General features: G+C 49.1%; 1 protein-coding gene across 17 annotated transcripts in view; it reads left to right on the top strand.

Moving 5' to 3' along the window:
- Nucleotides 1-25,068, top strand: part of ATXN2 (ataxin 2) — a 1,509,788-nt gene that overhangs the window by 316,402 nt on the left and 1,168,318 nt on the right. For all 17 annotated transcript variants that reach the window (XM_085634791.1, XM_085634789.1, XM_085634788.1 and 14 more), the window contains one exon: nucleotides 5,258-5,449. In XM_085634791.1, the coding sequence (XP_085490917.1) occupies nucleotides 5,258-5,449 (192 nt within the window). The remainder of the gene's footprint in view (nucleotides 1-5,257; nucleotides 5,450-25,068) is intronic.

Here is a 25,068-nt window from a genome sequence, read left to right as displayed (position 1 = left end):
TCCCCCGGAAGCGCAGCGGACGAGCGCAGCGGGCGCGCCGCAGGCGCGCCTAAGGCAAGCCAGTCTGCGCCCGTCCGCGACCGGACCGCGCCCAGCGCCTGCCATGCTGCCAGTGAGCAGCTGCACATAAGTAGGATAGTTTGGACCAGCGCTGAACTACTGGCGCTGAATACAGCTAAACCATGTCTAGCGTCCAGGCTCGATTTAATTAATCTTGATCTACCACCCTCCTGCTCGCTGTGTAATAAACCACTTTGTGATGTTTCACCTCAAATAAATACATACTCAAAAAGATCAAACCATCTGACAGCTAACACCTCTACCACTCTTTTTAGAGCTGGTTTACTGAACTGTAGATCCCTCTCTAAGCATGCTGACGATATCTATCTGCTATTAGCGGATTCGGAGTGGGACGCATTATTTCTTACAGAAACATGGCTCAACGAGGACAATATGGCATCCATTCCTCTGACTGTCCCGCCGGGTTTCAAATTAAGCTTCTCAAACAGAGAGAAGGACAGAAGGGGTGGCGGAGTGGCTATTATCTTCAAGGAAAAATACACTCTGACGTCCTCTACACCTACTATTCTTCCTGGTATAGAGGGGCTACACTTCTGCCTTCAAATTAATCCCCAACTGTCTCTAGCCGGCCTGATCATTTACAGACCCCCGGACTGCTCCCCGACCCACACCGGTGAACTTATGGACTTTATAGTCCAAAGCTCTCTAGCCCATCCACATTACATCATAGTTGGTGATTTCAATGTTCATGCAGACAGGCCTGATTGCCCTCAGGCCACCCAACTCATCACCAAGCTGCAAGCTGCTAATCTAACTCAAATTACTTCTGGACCAACTCACCAGGCAGGCCATATGCTAGACCTCATTTTTTCCAACATATTGGATACTTCAGCTAAACTCCCGTTATCATTGTTATGGACGGATCACTTTTTAATCCCATTTTTAATCTCATTCCCATCTCACTCTCAGACAACAGGGAAACGTTCCTATGTGCGGAGAAAATGGGATAACTTATCAGCAGAGACCCTTTGCCCCGCTCTCGCAGCTGCCCCCCCACTACTGACTTTAGACGTGGATTCTGATGCAGTGCTGCTGAATCACTGGATAGGCAACACAGTGGAATCTATTGCTCCTGCTAAAGTCGCCACGTCACGCAGAGAATCCCCCTCCGCCCCTTGGTTCTCTACAGAACTGATGGCTGAAAAAAGCAAATGCAAAAGGCTAGAGCACCTCTGGCGCGTAAACTACTCTGAATCAGCAAAAATCTGCTACAAAAAAGCCCTACACGGGCTACATCAATCCATAAAAAAGCCAAAAAATTATTCATTGTGTCCTCCATTCACCAAGCGGAGCAATCTAGCAAAGAAGTTTTTAAGATTGTTCAATCCTTTTTTAAACCTTGGGCTATTGAGACGGAAATTATCCCGTCCGCAAGACTCTGTGAAGACATCTCTGATTTCTTTGACAAAAAAATCATGAAGGTTCATGACTCCTTCACGAGCCCCGAGCCTACAGTTATGGCGGACTTTGTTAAAACTGAGCTGCCCCCCCCTTCCCTAACTCAATTTCACCCTATTACTTTCGCTGAGGCACTGAGAGAACTACAAAAATGCAAATCTGGGGCCCCTGATGACCCATGCCCACCTAAACTCTGGAAAACTATGTCGGACGCAATTGCAGCACCACTCCTACATATCTGGAACACGTCCATCGAGACCGGCACGTTTCCTGATTGTTGGAAACATGCTACACTTCTTCCTTTGAAAAAAAAGCCAAATGGTGCTCCCGATGACCTGAGTAATCTCTGTCCCATCTCCCTACTAGCAGCCCCAGGAAAAATGCTCGAAAAGCTGATTCAACGTCAACTGAACAGCTTTATCGAAAAAAAAGGAACTCTACATGGAACACAGTCAGGTTTCAGGTCCGGCTTCAGCACCGAGACAGCCCTTATCGAGGTTGCTGAGTCGATCAGGTGGTCCTTAGATTCGGGAGCATCAGCTATGCTGGTGCTCCTGGATCTATCTGCCGCATTTGATACAGTGGATCACAGCAGATTGCTGCGAAGGATGAAGACATAGGTCTGGAAGACAAGGCATTGAGCTGGCTTCACTCTTATCTCACAGAACGCTCTCAGAAAGTGGCACTGGGCACCTTCTCCTCTAAGCCAAAACGCCTTTGGTGTGGTGTCCCCCAGGGGTCGGCACTCAGCCCGTTACTTTTTAATGTTTACTTAGCCCCACTCTTTACCTTGATTGCCAAATGGGGGGTCAAGGCGATTTCGTATGCCGATGATACGCAATTAGTCTTCCCCTATGCGGAGGTGTCGGAGGCAGCTTTTGGTAAAATTAAGGGCTGCCTTCGAGATGTAGCCAGCTGGATGAATACTAACAAATTAAAACTGAATGCAAGTAAAACGGAGGTACTATTCTTTGGGAAAAGTACACATCCTCCCCCCGACCTATGGTGGCCTCCCGAAATGGGCCCAGCACCATCCCCTGGATCCAGTGCAAAGAATCTGGGAGTAAGATGGGACGATAATCTCTCTTTCTCCTCTCACATACAACAGATCACTACAGGTTGTCTCTATAAACTCAGAAACCTCCGAAAATTTCTTTCCTATCCACCAGTTGAGTGTCGCAAAATGGTCGTCCATGCGACAGTCACATCCAGACTGGACTACTCGAACGGCCTCTACCTTGGTCTGCCGAAATATCTGGTGCAACGCCTGCAGATCGTGCAGAATGCGGCTGCGAGACTGATAAAGCACATTCCTTTCAGACATCATGTCTCTCCGCATCTGCACGAACTGCATTGGCTCCCAGTGGCGAGCAGAATAAAATTCAAAGCTCTTACCCTAGCGTTTAGAGCACTAAAAGGCACCTGCCCTAACTATCTAAAACTCAGACTTCCCCGCTACCATCAAGAGAGATACCTGCGATCTAACTTCTTGCTTCAGTTAGCTGTTCCGCGAGTTAGGAAAGCTAGACTTGGGGGCAGGTCTTTTTCCGCTGGCACGGCGAAACTCTGGAACACCCTTCCCTTTGCCATCCAATCTGCTACGACAGAAGCTAGTTTCAAGAAGCTTCTAAAGACCTGGCTCTTTACGCAGAAAACCTAAGCAATTCACTATGCATCTTGCCCTGCTGAAGTACTCTTTTAGCGCCGGGACACCTCCCCGAGAGGTAGCTGTTCGCGCTTTACAAAAATCAGTATTATTAATATTATTATTATTACTCACTATTGCTTCGATGAGTCTTGATATATCTACACAATATCTGCACAGTCTGAGAGGTGGTATATCTCCTGCCACACCCACACACCTATGTGAAGAACCCCTGCATGACACTGTAGTAAGGGGACATAGTTTGCATTTGCCAAGTTGTGTATTTTTCCTACTGTAAGATGGTCTCACTACCTGTAGTAGCTGTTTGTTCTATTCGTCATTCCACAATTATTGGTGCATATAATGTCGCACATGAGTCATGCCCTTTACAATGTCTGGCTTCTCGACTGAACTGTGCACACATTATTATCCTATGTATCCTTTTCTGCTGCCCAAAATGCAATATAGTTTGTGTAAAAAAATTATATATATATATATATATATATATATTACCTACTGGCGGTCGCCAGTAGGTAGTTATAGTTAGGACCCCTTTTCCATAGGAAATCCGCAACATTCTATTTTGAATAACTTTGGCGCCGGTCGACGAATCCTCGCGAAATTCTCAAAATAGGTGGGGCGCTACACTCCGCTCCTACCCTGAAAGTCTCGGGGGGATTCGTCAAGCGGGGGCTGAGATAAAAGGGGGGTCCCAAAACGCGTTTTTCCCATGCATTTTTCCATAGGACCTTTAGACAAGGCTACAGCCCGAACGGCTGAACAGAATTACTAGAAATTTGGCAGAGAGGTAGTCCTCAGGTCAAGGAAGTGCCTTTTGTAGGTTTGGTGTAAATCTGTTCAGTAGATTCTGAGAAAATAGCCTTTAAATCAATATATATATCTGAGCCAGCTTACGGTACGCTTACCGTAAGCTTACCGTACGCGTACGGTGGCGTGCGCGAGCGCGATTCTGATTGGCTGTTACATCTACGTAAACATTCGAATCGGTCGAAACCAGGAAGCGGCGGCCGCCATTTTCTCTCTCGCACTCTGAGGGGGGGGGGGCTGTAAATAAAGTCAAAAAACATATAAAGGGGCTGTTTAGACAGCGCCCATGCACATAGCCATGTTAGTTGAGTCCTCAAAGGCCAAAAACGGTAAATTTTTATTTTTTGAAAATTTCGCCGATTACGCTTACCGTACGCGTACGGTGCGCTTACGCTAAAAATTTTAATAAAAAAAAAAAACACTCTCTGTGCATGGCATATTATTGTCATCACTTACAAATTAAATTTAACAGATTACCTATCACAAGGAAGCGCATAATATGTCCTCCATGTGCGCACGGTGCGTAACGTGGGCACGCGGTGCGCGTAGCGCACTGCGTGCCCACCTTGCGTGTATGGCACTAACTGCGTAAAGTGGGCGCGCGAAGCGCACCGTGCGCGCACGGAACGAACTGCGTTAAGTGGGCGTGCACGCCACGAATGGCGTAAAGTAACTTAGCATTTAAAAAACCGTACAAATTCACTGAAAAAACCATAGGTTTCACACACGTTATAGTTAGGAATTAGCATTTAAAAAACCTTGCAAATTCACTGAAAAAACCATAGGTTTCAGACATGTTATAGTTAGCGGAAATTTTACTGATAAAAAACCAATGAAATTCCCCCGTTATAGTTAGTGCTGGCAACTATAACTCACGCGACCGCAATCTTCTGCTGATGACATATGTGTCTTTATGAAAAAAAAATATTTCTAATATATGTATAGCTAAAAATTTATGGAAGAAGACATGGGCAAATAAGTGTCTAAATACAGTATTAGCATCAGCAGAGGATTGCGGTCGCGTGAGTTATAGTTGCCCGCACTAACTATAACGGGGGAATTTCACTGGTTTTTTATCAGTAAAATTTCCGCTAACTATAACATGTGTGAAACCTATGGTTTTTTCAGTGAATTTGCAAGGTTTTTTAAATGCTAATTCCTAACTATAACGTGTGTGAAACCTATGGTTTTTTCAGTGAATATATATATATATATACACATATACATATATATAAAAATCATTACCCACAGAGCTTTAAAACTTGCTGCTGGTTGTTGATTTTTAAAGATTTATTTGTTTTTTAGTGTTCCATTGGAGAGAGATAATTCAGAAGAATTTTTACGGCGTGAAGCACGAGCAACCCAGTTAGCAGAAGAAATAGAATCTAGTGCCCAATACAAAGCTCGGGTTGCTTTGGAAAATGATGATCGATCAGAAGAAGAAAAATATACTGCTGTTCAACGAAACGAGAGAGAAGGACATGGTGTGAACCCAAGGTATTTCATTTTTGTGAGAAAAGCCTTAGTTTGCTGAAGGTGATAAAATAAGAACCTGTGTTTCTAAAGGTAATTTAGGTGAGATTTCCCTAAAGATGCAATACATGATGCCTAGCAACAGTAAATTATGGCATTAACTATTATGCATCTTGTGCCTGGTACTCGACTGCAGCAGTCCAATGCAGCTACTGTATTTATAAATGATGAATACACATTTTTCCTGTTTGTTTTCTATGTCTGTCCTTTTACAATCAGAACCTCAGTCAACTTCAGAAGGAAACATGGCTTACCAAGGTACAGTGCTAGAAAACCACTTTCTCTTGTGAGATCTGCTCCATTGACATTTGTTTTCTCCACCACTGGCTGCTGTCTGGTGAAGTGAATACTAGTGAGTTGCATTCCAGATAATGCACAGCAAAGATGTATGGCTTCTTGCTAGCAACTACAATTACAATTAAAAACCACATCCAACATTTCCTAGTATGGTACGCTATTAGTTGATTATAAACTTCTAGAATAATATTAAATGACAGATGGCTTTTTTCTAAAGATTGGGTAATCTTTGTCTTCTTGTCTTTAATAGAATTGAACTTTTTTTTATTCTTCTTAGTACCAGTGGCAAGCATTATGCCATTTCATAGCTTATTAACCACTAAGGCAGATACCTCTGTCAGTGGATTAAAATACAATAGGCTACAAGTTGTCAGAGGAACAATCTGTTTCCATCATGATGCCTTCCAACATGGCCCCTGTGGCAGTTGATTTAGATGCTGTTGCACCCCTCAGAGAATGAGCATGGAAGATGCTATTGGAAGTGCTCGATCCACTCATAAGTCCGGCAGTTCATCTAAGTAATGTGGCTGGTACTGGTACAAAGCATTTAATGAAGAAGTTAGTAATTGGCCGGTTTAAAAGGATCCCACCTCTGTTGTGTGATCCTCTTATGCTTTCAGACACAATACAGCTCACAGTCAGAGTTTTTTATTTGGCTACTGTAAAATTAACACTCACTGGTATGATAATTCTTCGTGCTAAATCCAGTCCACAGACATCAGAAACTGTCCTTCAGGAATTACACAAAGTAACCTAGCTAGCTTGATTGATAACAGTTTCATACACAAGTCTTCACTTGCTGGCCAGTGTGAGAAAGTGCCATCTTTCTTGCATGGTATGCCCCCTCTTTTTGCTGAATGTACTTTGACTGAGTGTGCCCTGGACTCCTGCCAATCAGGTGCCCAGGGCCTAAGTTCCTTCCCTAAAACAAAACAAACCCCAATTGGCAAACCCTGGCCACATGTCAGGCCCTAGTAAATGGTACCCTAAGTACCCAGGGCTTTGTGACCAAGGGAGACCTCTAAGAGCTGCAGCACACCTTGTGCCACCCTTAGAGGCCCTGTACCCTTACACACACACACTGCCTTTGCAGGCTGAGTGTTTGGGTGCAAAACCAAAACAAAGTCGACATGGCACACATCCCTGTGTGCCATGCCCATCACCTACACTGCCATGGCATACATCAGTCACCCCTCTAGCTGGGTGCCTTATGCCAGTGGTGTGGGCACAGGAGCAGGAGCCCTGTGCCCCTACAGTGCCCAGGTCAATTCCTGAGCCCTGTAAGTGCAGTGCTGCCATTTAAGAGTACATGGTGCTGAGAGCTCGTCAAACACGAGCTCCACAGCACCATAATGGCAACCCTAAAGACTGGCAAGTTTGGTATCAAACTTCTCAGCACATTAAACCCACACTGATGCCAGTGTGGGATTTAATGTACCCAGCACCCCAGAGGGCATCTTAGAGGTGCCCCCTGAAACCTAACCTACGAATCCACGTCTGCTCTGAGGCTGCCTAGGCTGCCCCCCAGCAGACGTGTTGCTGGACCCCTGGGTAGGAGAGCCCCTGCTCTCCTGGTCCTGCAACAATGCACATCCTGGGCGAGGTGCTAAATCTCCTCCCCCAGGATGGGCATGGGGAAGCTTCAAAGGCATGCCGCCTCTGTGAGCTTCCCCAGGCCCCTGCAACCCCCACTCTGGCGGGAAGCTTTGGCCGGACACCCCAAATAAGAACAGGGGATGTGCCAGCCTGCCAACCCCACCCCTCAGGTGGGGGAGGCGAGGTGAAGCACATCTCCGGGCTCTCGCCATCTTGAAGATGGGGAGCCCTACCCTATCAGGACTAGGCTACTGCCCCCCTCCCACAGGAGAGAGGCAGGATAGGGGGTGTACCCACCCCAGGACGGGGACCCATTGGTCCCTGTCCTTCACCTACCTGTAACGCCCCTAAATCTAGTATTTAGGGGCACCCTGAACCTTCCTTCCCCAGATTCCAGATTCTGAAATTACAAGAAGAGCGAGAAGAAAAGAAGACCTGCCCTGCAGCTGCGAAGGAGAGGGAGACACCAACTGCTTTGGCCCCAGCCCTACCGGCCTGTCGACCTCGAACCTGCTCCTGCTCCAAACCCGGCATCTCTTGTGGCCAGCAACCTCAAACCCCGGAGGACCTGGCTACCTTTGAACTCTGATCCCCTGGGACTCCCATGAGTAGAGGCTCTACTCAGAACCTACCTTTCACCCCTGGCAGCAGCCCGGAACCGCAATCCCAGCCCACTCTGCACCAGCCAAGCCTGGCCGGTGCCGGAGTGAACTAAACCCACGAGGACGACCCCACGGCGACTGTGACCCCGAGTCCAGCACCCAAGGACCCCCCTCGACAATCCTGAAGAAGCCTGCAGCCTCAGAACAGTGTGCCACCCCAACCGCGATCAACAGGGGGTAAGATTTTCCGACACTAAAAGGCACACCTGCACCCGGCGCCCCACGGCCCTCTGTGCCCAATCCCGGGGTACCTACCTATCCTCCAACTACCCAACTTACCTCTCGAAGTGGTGGTGGCACCTGAAGAGTCCTCGTCCCCGAGCCTGCAGTCTTTTTCCAAACTGGAGATTTCCCATAGAAATCAATTGAGCGCCCGACGGCTCAAAAGCACCCTGCACCCAGCCGCCCGAGTGGCCCTGGCAGTGAAAACTCTACACTTTCCTACTTCCCCACTTGCTCTGAGTATGTGACCAGGAGCCCAGCTCCCACAGCCGCGTGGCTTGCCAGACAGCAGCCACCAAACAAGGCCCCCCTATCCCTCATAGGATAACATTGGGCCTAACTCTCTCTGCACCCGGCCGCCCTAGAGTCGCTGAGGGTGAACCAACTGTACCTACCTGACCCTGGGAGACCCCTGAGTCTGTGCCCAGAACCTCAACTCTGCCAGTCGAGGGGGGAGGAGCCTAGCGCGCAACCAAGATGGCCGCGTAGGTGCGAGGCTCCCGAGGACCTCCGCGACCTCCTATGACTATCCTGAACATATCCTGTCCCAGATGAGGGGACTGTCTTGGTGAGCCCGAGCTGAGGTGGCGCCCGTTTTCCGCTTCGAAATCGGACCTCGGACACCGACTTTAGCACCGATTGAGGTTTGCGGCCTTCTCCTAGCCGAACCCCGGATTTGCGTTGTGGGGCGATCCAGTGACGAAGTGAATAACAGCGGAGGATAGGGCTTGGTGGCTCGCGTAACCCACACTTTCACTTTCGCTTTCGCACCCTCCTTCCTGTCTATGCGAGGTTGGGTCGCGGGGCTTTGTGTGTTGGTGTGGCCTCGCTGGGGGACCCTGCCTGCCCGCCGGCTGTGATCCGCCCCGCAGATCTGGGGTGGCACCCCCCCGGAGCCTGTGGACCGGCTTGCCCGCCCTTCACGACGTGGCTGGTGCGATCGGGAGACTGGGACCATGGCCACGAAACAAGATGGCGATCGGGCAAAGGTAAAATCGACCCGGCGTGGCGCAGCCCATCAGTCCAACAGCATGGATCGCTATACCCTCCAGAAGGGATCTCCTGAGGTGCCACGAAGGTCCCCTGAGGGCCCTACTGATGCCCCCGATCTGCCCACGGATCTGACTCTGCGGGATGTCATGGGCGCCATCGCCGAGATGAAGGCCTCTGTGGGCCAGCGTTTTGACACACTGCCGCAGAAGATCGACTCGGTCCTCGTAGATGTTGGCCTGATAAGGGCCGATCTCTCCAAGACCAACGACCGAGTCGATTCTTTGGCCCACACCGCATCGGGCCTTACGACAGATGTGGCGGCCCTGCAAACGGAGGTGCGCCGGCTTGCTCGGGCGAGTGCGCTGATGGATCGTCGCCTGGAGGACTCCGAGAGTCGGGCCCGGAGGAACAACATCCGTATCATCGGGGTGCCTGAGGGACGTGAGGAAGCGGCGGCGGACCTTTTCGTGGAAGACCTGATTGTTACCCATCTCCAGCCACGGGGGCTGAGTAAATTCTTTGCTGTGGAGAGGGCCCACAGGGTTCCCGGGGGAAGGCCTAAGGTCGGAGCCGCTCCGAGACCGCTCATCGCCCGGATTTTTAATTTTCGGGACAGAGACGCTATCCTGCAATCCTCCAGACTACAGGGACCGATTAGACTTGACGATATGGACATTAATTTCTATCCTGATTTCACCCCTGCGGTCCAGAAGCAGAGACTGAGCTTCCTTGGTGTCAAGCGCCGTCTTCGGGACCTAAATCTCAAATACGCCATGCTTTTCCCAGCTAAGCTGCGAGTGGAGGTGGAAGGTTGCACACACTTTTTTGATCGTCCCGAAGCGGCTGGGGACTGGCTGGATACTCTGTCTGGAGATCGGGATCGGGATGGCGGTCTTGGTGGGTAGAATGGAGGGCAAAGTGGTTGTCTTTGTGTCAGTGTACGTCCCACCGGGGTTGCAGTCGACCACCTTTGCAGATCTGGGGCGCCTCCTCCTTGGCCTTCCGGGGGGCTTCTGGTGGTGGGGGGGGGGATTTCAACGCGGTGGTTTCTGGGACTGTGGATCGTCACCCCCCTAGGGACCTCCCCCGGGCACAGGCGTGGCTATCCGGCCTCTTGGATACACTGGGATTGGTGGACTGCTGGCGCTTAAAACATCCCACGCAGCTGCAATACACTTTCCACTCGGGGGCCCATGGTAGTCTCTCACGGCTTGATTATGTCCTTGTCCCGGCGGCCCATGTCGGGAGGGTGGGGGAGGTGCGCCATTTGGCACGGGGTATCTCGGACCACTCCCCGCTATTGTTGCATTTTGATGTCTTTCCGAGGGCTGAGAGCAGGGTGGTCCCAATCAATTCCTGGTACCTGCGCGACCCCACCATTCGCGCTGACTTGATTAAATCCCTCCAGCGCTATTTTGAGGAGAATGTGGGGTCAGTGCCTTCAGCTATCCCCCTGTGGGAGGCCTTCAAAACAGTACTTAGAGGGGAAGCCCTATCCCTTATTTCCCACGCCCGGAGGCGCGAGCGGGAGGAGGTGACCCGGGTGGAGGCTGAAATAGCTGAGCTGGAGGGTAATCTAGAAGATGGGGTGACGGATGCTGCACTACATGTCCTCCAGCTCAAGCAGGCGGCTTATAGGGCCCTCGTTACGGAGGCGGCCAGGGGCCTTAGTAGAGAGCAACAGGGGCGACTGTATGATGTGGGTGATAAGGCTGGTAAACTGATAGCGTGGTTGGATAAAAAGGAGAGAGCGAATCGTGTGGTCCCGCTGATTGAGAAAACGAATGGTGTGTGTGTAACTGAGCCAGAAGAAATTGTCTCCTGTTTCGCGGAGTATTTCCGCGAGGTGTATTCCCCGGTCTCTTCTTGCTCGGAAGAGGATTCCCGTGCCCTGCTCAGGGATATCGCGCTGCCTTCCCTGTCCGGGGAGGACAGGGTGTTGCTGGACGCCGCTCCCACCTCCGACGAAATCGCCCTCGCCATACGCTCGGTCGCTTCTGGCAAGGCCATGGGCCCGAACGGTATCCCTATCGAGCTGTATAAGCTGCGACCGGATACATTAACGCCTCACCTCCGCGCAATGTTCCTCGCGGCCCACTCGCTGGGCTCCCTCCCGCTTGACCAGCGTCTGGCTACAATCGTGGTGATCCACAAGGAAGGGAGACCTCGGGATCGGGTTACTTCTTATCGGCCTATCTCATTATTGAATGCGGAGCCCAAAATTCTCGCTAAGGTACTCGCCAATCGGCTGGTCGGTGTGGTGGGAGATCTGCTTCATCAGGACCAGTCTGGCTTTATTCCCCATCGCAATACAGCCCTTAATCTGCGGCGTTTGCATGGGGTGCTTGCGCGCGTCCCATTTATACGGGAACCGGCCATTTTGGCGTCCTTAGACGCCACCATGGCGTTTGACACGCTTGAGTGGCCATACATCTGGGCGATGCTCGCGAAGTTCGGATTTGGCCCAGGATTCATCAGTTGGGTCAAACTGTTGTATGCGGGCCCATTGGCGCAGGTGGTCGTGAACGGAAGAGTATCGGCCCCGTTTGAGCTGGGCCGGGGCACGCGACAGGGCTGTCCCTTGTCGCCGCTTCTTTTTGCGCTTGCCTTGGAGCCCCTGGCGGAGTGGCTGCGGTGGGAGCCTTCCATCCGTGGTCTCCGTTGGACCCCCGAGTATGAGGACCGCGTATCCCTATACGCTGATGACATCCTTCTGTACCTAGCCTCCCCACGTAAATCACTTATAGTGCTAGTTGATGTTTTACACTCGTTTGGTCGTAACTCCGGTCTCGTCATCAACTGGGCTAAATCGTGTGTGTATGTTCTCTCTGGGGAGGCTCCTATTCTCCCGCGGGGCTGTCCGATCCAGATCGCCCCGCGGGGATTTCGGTACCTGGGTGTCTTCATTACTCTGGACCCGGAGGCCCGGTATGAACGGAATCTGCTTCCCCCCCTCCAGCGTCTGCGGGTAGATGTCGCACGCTGGCGGCGCCTGCCGCTTTCGCCGCTCGGCCGGGCGGCATTGTTCAAGATGATGTCTCTGCCTTTTTTCTGTACGCTTTGCAGAACACTATGGACTTGGTCCCGGCGCGCTACTTCCGTGAGGTGGAGAGTCTGCAACGCCGCCTGCTCTGGGACGGGAGGCCGCGCATTGCTCTGGCTAAGCTGACGCTCCCATGGTTTGACGGGGGGATTGCCCTCCCGGATATTAACGGTACTATTGGGCCTCCCAGCTCGCTGCCATTAACCATGGCCTCTACGGGCCCGCCTTAAACCCGGCATTTGAAATGGACAAGGTGCTCCTGCCAGGTGGCGACTACAATCGAGCGCTCTACTCTAGCGCGCCCGACGCTCGTCTGACGGGCCCCACGCGTGTTATGGTGCAAGTCTGGCACGCGGCCAATGCAGCTATGGGGTGGAAGGACCGTTTGACCCGGGCATCACCTCTATACGCGTCTGAGCGGTTAGGTTCCCTGTGGACCTCTAAGGGCTTCGAGAAGTGGGACATAATAGGTATCAGTAAAGTGGGGGATCTTTGGACGAGGGGAGGATTTAAAACGTTCGATATGCTGCAGACGGAATTTCAGTTGCAGGGCAGTGAATACTTTCGGTATTTGCAGGTCCGTCATGCGCTGGGCTCCGTCTTCTCGGACGCTGCCTCCATCCCGGAATATTCCCCCCTGGAGGATAGAATGCTGGATGGGCACGTCCCGGACAGCACGATCTCACTTGTATACAAAAAGCTCATAAACGACCGCTCGGGCCTGTTGACTGCCCTTCGTGCGGCTTGGGTTGCCGACGGGCTGGAGTTGGACGACGAGGACTGGACCTCCGCGGTGGCCTCCCCGAAGGAGGTGGCCATACCGGCTCGCCTTCGCTTCGTCCAGCTCAAGATACTCCACCGGGTCTACATGACGGGGCCAAAGCTTCTGCGTATGGGCTATGCTGGAGATGGGTTGTGTAAGCGTGGGTGTGGTGCTTTGGGGACCTTTATGCATATTTTGTGGGAGTGCCCGGAGGTAGAGGGGTTCTGGCGTGGTGTACATGAGGTGCTGCGACTGGTTACGCATGTGGCGCTGTTGCCTGAAGCGAGGAGATGCCTGTTGAATGTGTGGGAACCGACTGATTACTCGGCGCCGCAGACGTGGTGGGTGACTCTGGGATATATGATAGCCAAGCGTGATATTGCTCAACTGTGGGGATCCCAGAGGCCCCCGACGGTCTCGGCCTGGAAAGAACACATGGACTGGTGCATGTTTCGTGAAAAGGTGGTGTATGTGGCGAGGGGTAAGCCTGGGACATGGGTTAAAGTATAGGGCCCCTGGAACGCCTACCAAGGGGGTATCTGCGCACCACCGCTGCTGCCTGATGCCTCGCCAGCCCCATCCCCTTAGCCGACTCATTCCCCCGCTGCCGGGCATTGGGTTCCCCCAGTCCTCGCTCTGTTCTCTTCCCCCTCCTCACACTTCTGTGTATAGTTGGGATCCCCCCTCTTGGGGAGCACGTGCTGCTATTTTTGATTGTGGGTTGCCTTGTGGGTGTGGTTTAAATTTTTGTTGTTCTTAATTTAAAAGGAAACCGCATAATGGGGCCTGGATGATGTGGCTTTTGACATTGTTACCTACTGTGAAATGCTCCTCCTGTAATGCCACGTGTTCCATAAATGTATGTCGTATGTTCCTACCATTGCTAGCGGCCGGCCGGAAGGTTGTGGGCCCATACTTGTATACTTTTAAGACTTGTAATAAACGGTTTCAAAAAAAAAAAAAAAAAAAAAAAAAACTCTGCCAGTCGAGTACTTACCCTTAAACCGCAAACTCTATGTTCGAGGCATATGGGCTGCAGATTGTACACTTAGCATAGATCGCCATCTGGTGTTGGGCCCGGATGTTTGCAGTTTGTTTTTGTTCTTTGGACAGTCTTTGGAAGTCACGAGTTTGGTGACTCCTCCTTCGGTCCGTACTGCGCATGGGCTTCGGCTCCATCCTCAGATTGTTTTTTTCCGCCATCGGGCTCGGATGTGATACTTCGTGCTCCGGCTTCGAACTTCTACGGTTCCAGCCTCGACGGAAAATCCTAGTTCTTCGAGTTTTCTTCATCAATCTTCATCTCTCGAAGCGGCACTTTTCTCCATCCCGTACATCGGCACCGGCCTTCGGGCCCTCCTCGACTCCGGTCCCGGCCGATGGAAAGGTCTCCATTCAAAAAGTGCCCAAAATGTGGGTCTAAATGTCCCCACACCGACCTCCATCAGGTGTGTAACCTTTGCCTCTCTCCAGAACACGAGGCTAGAGACTGCCCCGCCTGTAAGTCTTTTCGATCTAAAAAGACCATCCGGGATCGAAGAGCTCGACGCACCATGGCGCACTCCTCGACCGCGGCTCCACCGGACATCTTCGCAGACGACGCCGAAGCTTCGGGGCAACTACACACCGAGCAGGAGGACGACGTCGTCAGCGCTTCCGAGGCCGACTACTCCGACGTGGAGGACATCACACCGGCGCAGCGGGTCGTAAGTACTGTACCCCCTCCCACCCCGCGCCCAAAACCAAAGAGACTCCGGTTACACCCTCGCCTGCAGGCCTGGGCAAAACCAAGCACACAGCTTCTATCACCCCACCTTCGGGTACGGTGTCGAAGCCTCCGAAGTCTCACGGCAGCTCGGGCTCGAGCCAGCCGACGCCTGGTGCCGAAAAACACCATCCGGCACCGAAGAAAGTGATACCCAGCTCGACTCCGAAGCCACCGGTGCCGAAGCCTGGACTCTCGGTGCCGACAAAACACAAACACAAATCTGTCGGCACCGACGCTCCGGCGCCGAAAACTCCTTCAACGCCGAAAAAACCGGAGGTTCCAAAAAAGCATGGCGCACAGAAACCATCGAAACCCTCGGCTCCGAAAACATCGGCGCCAGCGGACGATTCGGCACCACTGGATCTCTTTACACCAGACCCTTTGCAAAAGACTCTATTTAAAGATCCAAAGACTGGGCTATTGACTTTAGTTGTCAAGAAAAGACGTCTTGACACACCGGCTCCTCCTCCACCGCCCAAGCGGAAGGACTCTGCTACTTCTCCTCTCCGAGTGCCCTCCCCACTACCTCCTCCTCCACCTCCTCCACCTCCCAGGTCTCCGCCACCCTTACCTCATCACTCCCCGACCCCGTCCCCAGACCCGGATTACGGTGATCCAGATTATGACCCGGCGGACGCCCCAATGGACCCCACTCCACCGGAGACCCCAGACCCATGGGAAGACTACCACAACCCTGACATACCTGATATGCCTCAGGACGACCTATACCCATCCAGGCCGTCTCCTCCAGAGGACTCCTTAGGGTTTCACCACTTAGTGCAGAGAGCAGCACACTACCATGGGGTGGACATGCATAGCGAACCAGTGGAAGACGACTTCCTACTGGACACATTTGACATTCAGGACAAGTCCACGTCTATTTTGCCCATGCTTAAAGGTATCACCAAGCATGCTGCAGAGGTGTTCAAAGACTCTGTCAGGGCCAGGGTACTGAACCCTAGAATAGAAAAAAAGTACAAGGCGGCACCCACAGACCCTGCATACATTAAGGGCCCTGCTCCCTTAGATTCCCTAGTTGTCTCCACAGCTAGAAAGCGGGCTAACTCCCAGTCCTCAGGAGAAGCCCCACCGCCAGACAAGGAATCAAAACTTTTAGACGCGTCTGGCAAACGCACCGCCTCCCAAGCTGCAAACATGTGGCGCATTGCAAATACACAAGCGCTACTTGCGCGCTATGACAGAGCACACTACGACGAACTTGAGGCTCTTATGCAGCACCTCCCCGAAAAACACAAGCGCAAGGCTCATGACCTGATACAGGAGGGTAAACTAATTACAAACACCTCCATTAAGTGTGCCCTCGATGCAGCCGACACTGCTTCTAGAGCCATAAATACCAGTGTCCTGCTTCGTCGTCATGCCTGGCTCAGGATCTCAGGGTTCAAGCCTGAAGTCCAGGCGTCCATACTAAATCACCCTTTTGACCAACAAACTCTCTTTGGGCCAAAGGTGGACGAAGCGTTGGAAAAGATGAAAAAGGACACAGACACAGCAAAGTCTATGGGGGCACTCCAATCACAGGCCCCTAAACGTTCCTTTCGACGCTCATCCTTTCGTAGCACAGGCAGAGGCTTCTCCACCGATAGCGCCTCTACCTCCTACAAGTCCCCTCCTCAAAATACCTTTTCAAAGGGCAACCAAAGGGGTGGTTACAGAGGCAACAACAATAAGGGCAGGGGCAAAACTAACACCACCCGTTCCGCAACCCCGCCCGCACAATGACTTCCCTTCCCTCCCCCCAGACCATCCCACTCCGGTCGGGGGCAGACTACAACAATTTATCCACGCATGGGAATCCATAACATCGGACAAATGGGTGAACCAAATTATTCGGTCAGGGTACTGTCTCGAGCTAACATCTACCCCACCCAATATCCCACCACGACACCGTCCAATGTCTCAAGAACATTCCACACTGCTCAAACAGGAGGTGCTCTCCCTCCTCCAAAAACACGCTATAGAGCAGGTCCCCGTCAATCAGCAAAATCTAGGGGTCTACCCCCTGTATTTCCTTATACCAAAGAAAGACGGGACCCTGAGACCCATTCTGGACCTCCGGCCTCTAAATGCGTACATACATTCAGACCATTTCCACATGGTCACCCTACAACAAGTCCTCCCGCTCCTCTGTCAGGGAGACTTTCTCACTACCTTGGATCTGAAGGACGCATACTTTCACATTCCAATACACCCTTCTCACAGGAAGTACCTCAGGTTCGTGGTGGACGGTCAGCATTACCAATTCACGGTTCTCCCCTTCGGGGTCACCACCGCACCACGGGTGTTTACCAAATGCCTAGCAGTTGTAGCAGCACACCTCAGGCGTCAACAAATTCACGTCTTCCCTTATCTAGACGACTGGCTAATAAAAGCCGCGTCCTACAATCAATGTGTGCAACATACCAACAGCACCATTCAACTACTCCACCAGCTAGGCTTCACGGTGAACTACCAAAAGTCCCACCTCTTACCATCTCACACAAAGCAATATCTCGGGGCAACTATAGACACCTCCAAAGGTATTGCCTATCCAAATTCAGCCAGAATCGCAAGCATACAAGCCTTGCGCAAAACATTCCTTCCTCAACACTCTCTTCCAGCAAGAGTGTTTATGAAGCTCCTAGGAATGATGGCGTCCTGCATTTTCATAGTGCCCCATGCAAGACTCCACATGCGTCCACTTCAAGAGTGCCTAGCACAACAGTGGAACCAGGCCCAGGGTCAGCTGACGGATCTGGTGTTGGTGGACGGCCGCACCCATCACTCTCTGCAGTGGTGGAACACCACAAACCTTTCCAAAGGGTGGCCGTTCCTGGACCCGGTTCCTCAGGTGATTCTAATAGCGGACACATCGCTCTCCGGCTGGGGAGCGCACATCTTACACCTCACAATGCAAGGTCTATGGACGGCACAGCAAAAATCGCTCCACATCAACCATCTGGACCTCTTGGCGATCTTTCTAGCCCTATAATCCTTTCAAAAACAGATTTCGGGCAAAGCAGTCCTCATTCGCACAGACAACATGACTGCAATGTATTATATCCAAAAACAGGGGGGGACACACTCTCCCCAGCTCTCCCGCTTAGCCCAGAGCATATGGAGATGGGCAATTCCCCAAAACATCTTTATCCTGGCACAGCACGTTCCAGGCGTACAAAACACCGTGACAGATCTGCTCAGCAGACAAACGCAACAACTACACGAATGGGAACTGCATCCACAAGTTCTTCACCCATTCTTCCAACAGTGGGGGCATCCTCAGATAGACCTCTTCGCTACCCACGAAAACAAAAAATGCCCAAGCTTCGCCGCCAGATACCCACACCCATTGTCCAAGGGCAATGCGATATGGATGAACTGGTCAGGCAGATTTGCATACGCCTTTCCACCTCTGCCGCTAATTCCATTAGTGGTAAGGAAGCTACAGCAGCACTCCCTCACACTCATTCTGGTAGCCCCAACATGGGCCAGGCAGCCGTGGTACACCACACTACTACAGCTATCGGTGGTACCACATCAAAAACTGCACCTGTCCCCATGCCTCCTAACCCAGAACCATGGAGAAATCAGGCACCCGGACCCAGCTCAGCTCAACCTTGCGATCTGGCTCCTGAAATCTTAGAATTTGGATACCTTAACCTTCCCCCTGATTGCATGAACATCATCATGGAAGCCAGACGTCCTACCACTAGAGCATGCTATGCCGCAAAGTGGAAAAGATTTGTAATTTACTGCCGTAACAATACAATCAACCCTTTAGATGCATCCATACAGCACATCATATGCTATCTGCTCCATCTTCACAGGTGTAACCTGGCATATTCATCCATACGCCTACACCTAGCAGCGATCGCTGCTTATCTACAAAACAGACAGCATTTATCACTGTTCAGAGTGCCCGCTATTAAAGCCTTTATGGAAGGCCTTAAACGAGTAATTCCTCCCAGGGCACCACCTTCCCCTGTATGGAATCTAAATGTAGTTCTTACACGGCTAATGGGTCCACCCTTCGAACCAATGCTTAAATGTGAGCTACAGTTCCCCACCTGGAAAACAGATTTCCTCGTAGCTATCACTTCCCTTAGAAGGGTTGGTGAAATACAAGCGTTCACTATACAGGAACCCTTCCTACAAATACATCACAGCAAGGTCATACTTCGTACAAATCCGAAGTTTCTGCCCAAGGTCATTTCCCCCTTCCATCTCAATCAATCGGTGGAATTACCTGTCTTTTTCTCGCAACCTCAATCTGTTGCAGAAAGGGCCTTACACACACTTGATGTTAAGAGGGCTTTGCTGTACTACATACAAAGAACGCAACCTTTCAGGAAGACTAAACAATTGTTCGTTTCCTTCTCTCCACCACATAAAGGCAACCCCATCTCTAAATCAGGGATAGCTAGGTGGATTGTAAAGTGCATACAAATTTGCTATCAAAAGGCAAAAAGAACATTATCTGTTCCACCTAAAGCCCACTCTACTAGAAAGTTAGGGGCTTCTATGGCTTTTGTAGGGAACATACCCTTAGATGGCATCTGCAAAGCAGCCACATGGTCAACACCGCACACCTTCACAAAACATTACTGTGTAGACGTGCATTCCAAGCAACAAGCTAGTGTGGGCCAGGCTGTACTAAAGACACTTTTTCAAACCGCTGCAACGGATACCGGTGGTCGCCGCTAGGGTTGGGTACTGCTATATAATCTATGCTAAGTGTACAATCTGCAGCTCATATGCCTCGAACGGAATATGCTACTTACCAGTATGCATCTGTTCTTGGCATGTAGAGCTGCAGAGTTGTACACGCCCACCCGCCTCCCCGGCTACCTGTATCCGTTCCAGTCCATCTTATTTAGATACAACACACATGGGTTTCTCACTGTTATTACTACGCTCCATCATTTCCCTGTTGGCGAAAAACAATCTGAGGATGGAGCCGAAGCCCATGCTCAGTACGGACCGAAGGAGGAGTCACCGAACTCGTGACTTCCAAAGACTGTCCAAAGAACAAAAACAAACTGCAAACATCCGGGCCCAACACCAGATGGCGATCTATGCTAAGTGTACAACTCTGCAGCTCTACATGCCAAGAACAGATGCATACTGGTAAGTAGCATATTCCTTTCCTCATAGGGTAACATTAACTGGCTTTTTCCTGAAATTTCTGAAAGTGTGGACTTTTCAAATCTTCAAATATTCACCAAAAATCAGCCGAGTGACAAAAACGAATTTACTCACCTGCTCTTAGGTGAGCTCCGAGTGCCGGATCTTGGTGCCCAGCACTGACTCTGAAAAGTACCCACAACTATACTTACCTTTAACTCATTTTTCTTCCATAGGAAACCATTGACTGTTTTTTTGTGAAATTTCTTCTAAGTGTTGATTTCTGCAATCTTTAAATATTCTTCAAAAATCGTATAATATCTGAAAACGTAATTACTTACCTGTTTTGGATAAAGGTCCCAGTACTGAGTCTAGGCACCCAGTACTGGATTGAAAAAGTAACGAGAACATACTGTACCTATAACCTGAATTTTCTTCCATAGGGAATCATTGATTGTTTGCTCTGAAATATTTTCTAAGTGTCAACTTTTAAAATAGATAAATATTAGTTAAAAATCATTACAGTACCAAAGTCGACTTTCATCAACTGATTCTGAGAACTGACCCAGGACTGAATCTAGGATCCAGTCCTGGAATTACAAAAGTAATCTAAAAAGTAATCTGTTGCATATAACTTGAATTTATCATTGAACTCAATGTATTGTTGTGTTTAGAAATAGAGTTGCCTACTGCAACTACTTGTAACTGTTTACTAAAAAGTCTATTGCATATACAAAAGTATTTTTATGAAACATCTCCTGTCGAGAAAGTATATTTTAATTCCAAGTGTTGGTTCTAAAATAAAACAAGCATATATTTTTTATATATAAACCATTAGCCTAGAGTTCAGTTATTGAGTGTATGGAACCATTTGCTGACTGAGTGTGTACAACAAATGCTTTACACTGTCCTCTGATACTGCCTTACTGCTCGACCAGGCTACCACTTTGGAGAGTAAGGTTATATCTAACTTTAACCTCTGTTAAACCCTTGGGGTCTGTGGACTCTGTACACCCTGTACCTATTAAGGAACAGTATATACAGAGCCACTTTCTCACAGCCAGTTCTTCAATAAACACAAGACTTATATTTGCATGACATAGCTTGTCATATTCAGTCTGGAGGAAAAGACAATTGATACCTTTGAAAAGTTTACATACTAGTTTGTTGGGTACCAGAAGGTTGCTCAAGTAGCAGATTTAAATGTTTTTAATTCTGGTATGCAAGTCCCTCTTCTTCTAACTATTGTTGTTAAAAGCTAGAATGTGTCTTGTACCCAGTCAGACGTTTTATTGCAAAGGAACTCCTTGAAGCTCCAGGCAGATGATATGCAGCTGTAGTAATTTGTCTGACCACCTTCCACCTGTAGAGACATTGCTGCACTTGACTTTTCCACCTAGCATGCTGGCGTCAAGTTCCAAGACTGGCTTTGTCTAGCCACTCATTCAAACAGTCTAAAGTTACCGTGGTCTCTTATCTGGCGTCTTTTCTGGGTGTTATTGATTCTGTATATGATAGGCCCCTTATAGATACAGGATCTTAACTCATTGAAAGGCCCTACCATGCAAAGATCCTGGGAATATTGCCAGAATCGATGAGGCCAAACTGCCCACAGATTTCTAAGAGTCTCAGTGAGTTGTATATCTGAAAACTCTTCTTACTTGCTTTTTTAAGTGTCACATGTGCTCTCACTTGCTAGAGATATTGTGTACTATTGAAGCCTGCCTATTGCTTAGCATTCGTTGGTTTCATGGTTACTCTTTTTTGCGGTCTTCTATTTTGCCAGTGTGTACCGGCTAAACTTCTTATGGCTGGAGCATGGACCAAATACAGATTGCTTCAGCTTGGTTGCTGTTCTCCTGCTGATCTTGCTGAGATAGAGGCACTACTTTTTTTTCTTCTTCACTGTCGTCCTTGTTGAACTTCTTTCTATTTGTAGCCGTTTTATTATGCCATGCACACTTTAAATAAGCCCTTTTTTAGGTCTCGCCTGACCCAGCGCATGCGCTGGTCTGGCGAGACTTTGAGAGGGCTCCAAAAAGCGCTACCAGGCCAGCCTAGAGCTACAGTGCATGTGCGCGGGCACGCGCACCGCGATTTTCTGCGATTACTTTCACTGCCGCTTTGATCGCGAGTGTTTAGTATTTAGTTATGCAACTGTTGCATGGCTAAACACTTATAAGGTCCCAAAGGCGAGACCTATTGGCTATGCCAATGCTTGTTCTCCTTTGAAATGGATGTTTGTGACAGCAGATGTTATCTGCTTCCACATGTATTTTCACTAATACATGGATGTGGGTTAAATTGCTTTCTTTATTTATGTGATAAGATTTTATTGACAACTTTCATCTTATTTTTTTCCCTTTTTCATGCATGGGGAGATTAACTGATATGCTCAGAACCACAAGGGTGTTGTGCCAAGACATAAAAAGTATTGGCAAAGCCAATATTTGTCGCTTTTAAGACTATTGGCTCTGCCATTGCCTTTTGTTAATGCTGTACAGCATAGGCATTGCTAACTTTGGCAATGATTTGCAGCATGTCTAAAAATAATAATTAAAGGACTATGATGCATCCAGTGCAAATGCACTTTAATCTGCTTGCGGTTTTCTGTGACATAAAGGAATGCATATGCCTCTGCAGTTTCTCCAAGAGCGTCATGGTGCAAGAAGGTATTTGCTTAGACTCGCCTTTATGCTACCAGGACCTGGAACGTAGTTAGAAACGAGCATTGGCAAAACTAACAGGCCGGGCCATTTCAAACTATTTGTTTTTCCTAATCCTTTGGCCGATGGTGTATGTATGCGTCATGACGCTGTGGTGGCCCGATGTAATGCCATATGCACTTGCATGCTTACCGTGGATGGGTGCGTATACGGCATAATGCAGATAATGGTTTTTTTTTTTTAACCATTTCAAGATGTAATACGCCTCTTGGAGCAGTAATTTAAAACCAAAGACGTGCAAAGGTGCTTGGTGAAATTGGAGCATCCATGTATCCATTTAGCAAGTGACAGTTGTCCTGCCCTCTGTGGGGTCAAAATATGTATTTAATATAAAAAAGGACCATGAACAAACAGGTGGAGGGAGCAGTGAGAAGGAAATAAAAACAGGTGGGAGGGGATGTGGAAGCATGCAAATCATGCAATCAAAAGGATGGTAAAGAAACTATGTTCTAGGACAGAAGATAAACCCAAAAAGTGGAAAGAAAGCCATGTAACAGAAGAAATCAACCAAGAGGAACACCAAAGCCACCTAGTGTTAATCTTACTCTAAGCCCACTGTAAGCTTTTTATATGGTCCACAAGTGAATTAAAAGCTGTCCATAGTTGAGACATAAAAATATGAAGTAAAACTTCTGGCAGGCAGGTTTGTGGGACCTTATTGAGGAATGCAATTGTGCAGTGGAGTAACAAAAGATGTTGAAAGCAGCACCTCAGACACTCCTTGCACAACATTCAGACTTGGATGTTTAGTGCATACCTGAAGCTGACCTCAGATGAATCAGTTTTTCTGTTATTTTCTGGTTCAATGTCATAAACCTTCAACAACTTCAAACCATAACATTCTCCGAAAACAAGGCCTCTTGGATTTATCCTGGACATCAACCCTCACCCTCAGGTAACACATTGCCCCAAAAAAAAAAAGAAAAACTGACTAATACCATCTCTCTTCAAAAGAAAGTCAAACCGGTTCTTACAGAAAGCGACTTCTTAACAGCTTTTCAAGCCCATATAAGCAAGTATCTAGATGGTGGTAATGACCTGTTCAGTAGCCTCTCTTACTACACACTGGCACCATACTGGCACCTCTCGGGGGCATTCTACAAGCCACAGCACTGAATAAACATGTTCACCCCCAATTCTGATTAAACTCCGTTAGCGCCCCTTGTTGGACCTGCACTATCTTAAAAACCAGCTGCATCATTTACAAATCCATCATGACCAGCATCCCTGCTTGTCTAGCAGACAAGCTCACCATCTCTGGTGGTTCCTGGCACACGTCCCAGCCAGGACACCATCATACTGCAGATTAAGAAGTTTTTAAAAAGTAAATACAAGGCAGTATGCCTTTTCTTAGGAAAGAGATGAAGACTTATCTCTTTGAAGAACACTACATCACAGTGCACTAACCATCCAGAACCCAGCTTCCTCTCCTATTACTCATTGACTTAATGCTTGTCTTTGACCATGTACAGTGTTCTGCTGCCTTTTGAATAGGTTTGTGCTATAGAAATTCCACATATGCATATATAGAAGAAAAAGTTAGTCAAGCACATAGTATCTTCAATTTCTGGTGGATACTTCTAAGCGCAGATTACTCTCCTTGTGAATATACACCTGCCGTCAGACTAGATCTGAAAGCTTTAAAGCAGTACTCCTGCACGCCTGTAGGTGGCATCGCGCCAATGTCTTTCTTCTCCAAAAGTGAAGAACATAGCATAGAGGCGTCATCCATGCGTGCCGAAATCCGTTCTTTTCTTACCGTGCCTTCAGGTGCAAATCGGGAGATTCTCATTTCTTCTTAGACCACTGCTTTTCTCCAAAACTAACTAGAGTGCAAGGGAAAAGGTCACCCTCTAAGACGACAGGGTTCAACACAGTGTAGAGACTGTTTTAAACAGATGTCTGTGACAGACCCTCAAGAAGTCTGTTTATGGTGTTTTGGATAAGAGCACAACTCCAGAACCTGTGACAACTGCACCCAGATGAACCCAAAGGCCATATGAAACATGAAGTTAAACTTTGTCGCCAAACACAAGAAGACTCCATTTTACAATTGGCCGAAGTTGAAAGAAAGGTTGCATTATTACTTGCGAAGTTAATATGATGCAGCAGATCATCTTCATGGTTGAAGTCTTCAGGTAAGTCCAAGAAAAAGAATAAGAAGTCAAAGTGGCAGTCCTTTCACTCTCAGACTCCAGAGAGGACAGGACGTGAGAGCACCTGCATGCCTCCAGGTCTTGCTTGCGATGTCCGTTGGAGCCAATTCTGTTGATTTCTGGCACACCCTGAATTTCCGGGTCTTTGCTAATAGTGCAGCAAGTAGAGGCCTTCAGAGAGTCCATGCTGCGCATTTCCAGCACTTTACCAGCTCCTTCTGGCGTGCCTTCGA

The sequence above is a fragment of the Triturus cristatus genome, chromosome 11, assembly GCF_964204655.1.
Source record: "Triturus cristatus chromosome 11, aTriCri1.1, whole genome shotgun sequence".
NCBI lineage: Eukaryota > Metazoa > Chordata > Amphibia > Caudata > Salamandridae > Triturus > Triturus cristatus.
The sequence above is the reverse complement of the archived record's forward strand: the minus strand, read 5'-3'. Positions and strand labels throughout refer to the sequence as shown.